At 31.3% G+C, this 7,257-nt stretch overlaps 1 protein-coding gene across 4 annotated transcripts in view; it reads left to right on the forward strand.

Moving 5' to 3' along the window:
- Positions 1 to 2,357, forward strand: part of LOC127702464 (carcinoembryonic antigen-related cell adhesion molecule 5-like) — a 117,483-nt gene extending 115,126 nt beyond the window's left edge. For all 4 annotated transcript variants that reach the window (XM_052206670.1, XM_052206671.1, XM_052206672.1 and 1 more), the window contains exon 15: positions 870 to 2,357. In XM_052206670.1, the coding sequence (XP_052062630.1) occupies positions 870 to 991 (122 nt within the window). In that variant the 3' untranslated portion in view covers positions 992 to 2,357. The remainder of the gene's footprint in view (positions 1 to 869) is intronic.
- Positions 2,358 to 7,257: the final 4,900 nt, after the last annotated feature.

Consider the following 7,257-nt stretch of genomic DNA (forward strand, 5'->3'; position numbering starts at 1 on the left):
TCACAACTAATTTTATCAAATTTCTTTCCGTAAAATTCCATTTTTTTTCAAATATGTTGATTTCGACATGTGAACAACCCCACAATGACATCATAACTATGGTTCTGAAATATTATAACATCCTATTCTCTTATCAAATACAATATTGAAAGGATTGAATAATTTTATAATGTTTCCAATTACTAGGGCAAATAATGGCGTTTATCATGTTAAGATCCGATCAAAGAGAAATTTTCAAAGATTTAATACATTTATGTTACGGAAGTATATTTTACGAAAAAGAATATTGTAAAAATGAGAAATTAAAATTTGTTGAAAATTTAATTTAAAACAAAAATGAAAGTGTGCGCTGTAATATATTTATATCATAGTGGATGATTTTCCCTTTGAATTATAATACTGATTCATTGATAACAGAATGTAAGTTGAATTTAATTACCAAGTATCCACCAGATTCCAAATGACGTGAATGTAAGCAACAATAAAGGTCACCATGCAGCATTCAACAATGAGCAAACGCCATACCGTACAATCGGCTATAAAAGGCCCAAAAAGGTCACAAGGTTAAACAATTCAACCGAAAAAAACAAATCGCCCGATTTACGACAAAACAATAAACGAATTACAGATATGGCATACAGCAACCGACAATAACCTCTGAATTACAGACTCCTGACTTGCGACATTTTCCCAAAAAAAAAAAACAGCAGTTTATTTAGTGCGAGGTAGCGAATGCTAAAATGGCTTAAAATCGTACGCCGAAGTATACAGTGGGTTATTTTCATCCGACAAAGTTTGAAACTGGAAAAATTTTAATGTTTATTTTTTTTTTATTAAATGTCCCGATATTTTTAAATTTATAATTTCAGATCTTAGAAAACCACTGAATCCTCAGTATGTAAACATTGATGGGATGACAAAGAAGACAAATCCGGAAGAAAAAATAGCATTGAGGCCTATTGTTAAACCAAAACCGAAACGAAATACTTGAAAAAAAATATTTAACTGATTATGACATTTTTAAGGTTTCGGAAAGTTCAAGAAGAAGACTTACATTTTTTGTACATATAACTTACTCTGAAATCATTCGTTTGTACATTTTAAAATTATAAGGGAACTAAGTTTCAACTCCCTCAGGCATAGTTGACCTTAGATGGATATGGCTATTTTTAAGGCCCTTTGGTAATATAGCTTTCAACTGTTTCGGTTCTTAAACATCCTTGGCTTTAAATATTCGGCTTTGAGCGTTCCTGATGAAGGAAAATCAAGAAAAGCGCTTCGGACGCATGACATTAATAACGTGTTGTTTTATATTTTACTATCATATTGTAAAAAAGAAACCGTAGCTTTTCGATCTATGATAGATTTTGCATGTTTTATCTTCTTAATCGATTGGTGACGTTTCAACATCGGTAACCTGGTATTGCATTTATTTATGTACATGTTGTATTCTGGAACATCTTAATTTTGTTGTTGTCGATTTATATTATACATAGTTTTACTTATAATACTTTGTTCATAATAAAAGTAAAGAACGTGTATGTTCTGTATAAATCTCATTTCAATAGGATACATCATGATATATGACATAAAAAGAGAACATTTAGCAAGAAAATAAATGTGAGCATTGCCTTCAAAGTTATTTCATCTTTATTCATAGAAATAAAAAAAAAACATTATATTAATCATTCAAGACTTTTATTTTTAACTGTAAAATATGTTTTGATTAAAAAGTTCAATTCGTCGAATAAGATTAGACATAAATAAATAATATAGAAATATGAAATCAAGAAATCAGGAAAAACATCAGTCGGTAAGATGTATGAGGTTATTGGAAACATTTGACAGTAACTTTCATAAATGACCAATTTGTACTTTTTCTATGTATGTTTTGATAGACTTAGTCAATTACATATATTTTAGCCAAAAGATATTTCGCTAAAAATTATCAGTTCGAAATCGATTCATTAAAATCTCGGATTTTTACAAACTAAGGGTATATCGTCCACAATAAAGCAATATTGTTCTTGCCTTATGTCTGAAAATTGTCTCATTGGCAATTTAACCACATATCCTTAATTTTAGCTCGAGAATATATATTCATTATGGCTAAAAAACGGCTCGTTTTCAAAAAAATCACTCTTGAATTGCTCTATGAAAATTGTAATGTATTGTTTTTAATTATTAGATGAATTTTGAAGAATTAAGATCGTTAATGGGTAGGCTTATGAAATTATGTTAATTTGGTAGGTTGACAATAAAAAAGTTGAAAATAGTTTTAAAATTTACAGCTAATATAATTTGTTGTTGTATTTCAGAATGGTTGAATATCATTAAAAAAGTATATAAAAGAAGCCTACTTGTAATTATTCATTGTAAGGCTGATGTCTTGTTGACATGTATCAGTGTATAGAAACTAAATATTTGTTGATATAAGCAATAAATCTGAAAAAGGCTTTCAAAAGAAAACGTGCTCGTCTCAAAGAAACCAAAAAATATCCAACATTCCGAATAGATCTGTATATTGTTAACACTTGAGATATCATAAAACTTGCAATTGGAACGAAAAGCAACAACACTATGGAATGGCAGTCAAAAGGGAGCTTGTTTTTAAAAGTTGTGTAATACTTTCTTTCGAAAAGATCTGCAAAAGAAATCCGTGCTTATGATAAGATGTGTTCGATTGATTCGAATTCCTTCTGTTTAAAACATTACAATCAGTCATCAAAATTGACATGGGTCAGGTCTTTGTGAGATGAAACTTTGCACGATCCCTCAGATTAACCTTAAGTACAAATGTAATTGTTAGACATGATTGGTGAGCAGGAGAAAATTTATATACCATAACTCGCCCATCTTCGACAATCGAGTAGTAACTATTCCGTAATATTTATGGTAGCAATTGGCAAATCGACATTTTCTGTAAAAATATAAGATGTGCTTGTACAAACTAGTTAAAAACTGTACGTTAACAAGATACTAATGTTTTCGAGTAGTTTCGGATATGAATCGGTCATGTTGCTTCTTAACTGTGTGTTGATAATTGAGTATGGATTCAACTGATAGGTCTGGTTGTATTTTATATACAATGTACCTGTCTAGTTACCGACATTGTTTACCATGGAAATGTGATGTTTATCAGAAATTACTGTTTATTCTTACTTGTTCTTCATTGTTCAATTCTTAATGGGGTCGTTCATTGGGAATCTTATTTTCTCTCGAAAATAAAGACTGGATAACCATTGTAATGTTAGGGCCCATCTTCAGAGGTGGACATATTGTATAGACAGCTATCTTTTGTTGAAGACTGTATCGCATCCTCTAGATGTCTTCTTTTCGTTATTTGTGTCTTGACAAAGAAACTATTACCGTCATCAAAGCCCGATTTGCAATAGAATTACGGGGAAATAGATGTCTATCATTGGCAATCATACCACATCTTCTTTTTTATATGTATAAGTATTTGCGGGACCGTAAGCAGAAAGTCTACTATAAATTTTAACATGAACGTCCAAATACAAAAACAAAATTTAGGATTTAAACGAAATACTTGAACACTTGTTACATTTGAAAACAATTATGTTAGCGTCTGGTTATCGCAGGGGACGGTATGTTCCCTCAAAATACATACTTTGGTAGAAATATTATTGTTGGGATGTAGTCTCATCAACATTAACACCAAAATCATTGATTTATCATATCAACTAAATTGCAATCTTTAAGGAAATATCAAATCTATTGTAATTAATTTTTGTTCTTTGGTCAATTGGTCTATGATATTTGTGGTACAAGGACATTTCGCACCCTGTCCCAAAGACAATTTGACACCCTTTCGGACATTTCTAGACCTAGACAATTCGGCACCTCATTGTTTGTCATACAGTTGCTATTAATTTGTATTCACCATGATGATAAAAAGAAAACAAGAGGCTGTCAGAGTGACAGCAAACCGGATTTTCCTGCAGAGGTCGAACCCTGAACAGTTGAGCAAGTATGGACACAACATTTAAGCTTAAAACAGCTCTGAATTTGGATTGTGATTGAATATTTGATACAGCATAGGTTTGTGACACAAAATAAATGTGGTCAAAGAACTGAAAAATTTGAAATTGGACAATTACCTATTATGGTTCAATATCCAAAATCTAAGTACATTGTTAGAATCAGCTTATCAAAGAACCATAAAAATTCAATTTTTGATGAAATACTTATTAATTGAAACAATTTCTGTTCAAAGGGAAATAACTCAAACTTGTTTCCATGAACCAGTAATGCAAATCAAAAATTAGATATAATTTCACCACTGAAAAAAATGTTCTCTAAAATTAGATATGATGTTTTCAAATTATAATCAAATATAATTAACAGTTCCCAATATTTTTTCTTTTATTTGTAAAAAACTATTATCTTATCTGCAACTTATCTATCAATGTCAACAACTTTATCTACACAATGTAATGTAATGAAATATATCCTTTAATAAGAATAGATTATTATCTAATATAAATGATATTTGCAAATCTTGACACCCAAACAGGACCAAGTAAAAATTTCATATTAACACACACAACAAAAATAAAATACAACATAGCAACTGTGACATCTACCTTCAAAACACACATGACTTAAAAAAATATGTAAATTTTTGACAACTCCTGACTAATCAATTGAACAGATACAATCATTGATAGGCTATCTATACATCTCAGCTATACATAAACTTATTAATTTCTGTTCAAAGGGAAATAACTCAATCACATAATAAGATTTCTAAAAGGGTCCTTCGAAAATCCGGTTAACAAATATGTACAATAAAGTGCATTGTTCTCTAAACAAAACTTGATTTCATGAGGGTCTGGATGGGGGTCCCTCAATTCTGTATAATAATAATTCTTTAATTTTTTAAGACGTTTTTCTCTATTCTTTATTTTTTTTGCCCCTTATTCTATATTCTTTGTGGGCCTCGGTGGCCAAGTGGTCTAAGAAGTTCTACTACTGTAATCACTAGCCAGTCAACACTGAGGTTGTGAGTTCGAACCCCGCTCGTGTGGGTGCACTCGACTCTAACCTTAATTGACTAGGATTGTCAGTTTTCCTATCGAAGGTCGGTTGTTTTCTCCGGGCACTCCAGCTTCCTCCACCAATAAAAACTGGCCGCCACGAAATAGCCCAAATGTGGCGCTTAAAAGTGGCGTTAAAACACCAACAATTAATCAATCAATCTATATTCTTTGCATTTTAACACCCCATTTTTCTCTATTCCTTGCATTTTAACACCCCATTATTCTCTTATCTTTATTTTTGGGGCCTTTTTTTGTATTCTTAATTTGTGTGGCCCATTATTCTGTAGTATTGGTCAATTATTCTCTATTATGTAAACCCCATCCAAACGCTTTTATATTGATTAAAGATATGTACATGTTATCAAAAAACATAATTAATTGTAAAGTTATGCATTAATGAATATTTTAAGTAGCCATAATAGGTTGTTCGTACCGACGATCAAAAGTTCACAGCTTGTGTTTGTAGATGGTGATCGTTTGATCTCTAAATTTTTAAAGAAAATGAAATACATGTAAATAGATTTTATTGTTTTTAATATTCCAATTGTTTAGCTATAACGCGCCAGCCATATATTGTAACATCCAGTATCAAGAAACTTTAAAGAGGCACTAGCTACGAGATATGAAAAAAATTAGAATATGATTTTGTTTTGTTCAATCATTAATATAAGTGAAATGATGAAATAATAATTCGTTTTTAGCAACCAATTTGGTTCAATTTTGTCAAAATAAGCAAAGAAACATTGCTGATGAATTATTCACTTGCAAGTGAATAATTCGACCTCATTGAATCCGTATTCACGTGACCTTCAATTTAACCCAATAGCTAAAGATTGGTTACGCATGTATAAATCGTGGCCAGCCATTAAAAGGAAAAGAATGTCAACATTGAACGTGAAACTAAGGTGAACCATTTCGTTGACTGATTCGATCCACAAAAAAATCATTCTTATACAGGTAAAAACGATAATTAACTTTTTATTTAACCTATAACATGAAATCAAACAGACCTAGAAAAATCCAATTGCACGAGGTCGCTAGTTATTTATGTTTATGTTTATATCTGGTTATATGACAATCGGCAGTCTACGGTGGTCATCTCGAAAGTTAATTAGATGGCGTCTAGACTAAAATACACACGAAATTCTGATAAATATTATCGAGTACATGCAGTGTTAACTGTTTATTTCAGACTTATTGTAATTTGAATATACGTTTTAGTATGTTATAAATCAAATTCGAGAATTTGAGTCAAATCAGTGAACATGAATTTGACAGCTAGTGTCCCTTTAATGGATAGTTTTCAACTGATGAACATTTAAAAGCGAGCTGAGATCCTACTTAAATCTAGTTTCACCACGTCAGGTGTTCAAATGACTACAACAAAGTCGGGCAATTCGTCATCAGTTGTTATCAAACAGGCCATCAAGGAAAGGCCACTTAAACCGTTGAGATATGTAATAATTAATAACTTCTGAAAGCTATACGTGGAAAATAAACAAAGTAAGTGTTTGTCATTATGAGGTGCCGATTTGACTTGATATCGAAATGTCCTCATTGGGTGCAAAAATGTCTTTATAGATGCCACAATATCCTCGTGCCGATTATTTGTTGGTGCCGAAGTGTCTGGAATTCGATAGTTGTCTCATTGTCAATCATATTCAATTCCCAGTTTTATTTAATCCTTTTGTTTCTGGATCTCTCATGCAATGGCAGTTCCTTTCCAATTATTATTTATTTATGTTTTGAGGATAAATATGAATTGTAACACACTGAAAAGGGTGAACAAATCATCAACAAACGTAGACCCCCTCGAAACAGCACCAGTTTATTTGACATAATGATTGCAGCTTTTAAAAGGAAAATCAGTTTTGAATAGTTCCATTTCAAGACAAAAAATGTTAAATTCTTGTGAAATGAAATAAATCTAAAAGCAAAAAGGGTAAATACTGTAGTTAATTAATAAAGATATCATTACGTGACTATTTCTATATTGGCCTTTTTATTGGTTCTCGGCCAGCTGTATTGTGCTTCGGCATCATGTCTGGACCAATTACAATGCCAATACAGAAGTAGTCACGTAATAATATCAAAGTATAAGGATATGGCTTGTCATGATGGCCATCAAATGCATTTTTCAAATCAAACTTTTTGCGTTTGTCAGTCTGTCTGTCTGTTTGGTTTGTTTTGCTTT

The sequence above is a fragment of the Mytilus californianus genome, unplaced genomic scaffold, assembly GCF_021869535.1.
Source record: "Mytilus californianus isolate M0D057914Y unplaced genomic scaffold, xbMytCali1.0.p SCAF_5, whole genome shotgun sequence".
NCBI classification, from domain to species: Eukaryota; Metazoa; Mollusca; class Bivalvia; order Mytilida; family Mytilidae; genus Mytilus; species Mytilus californianus.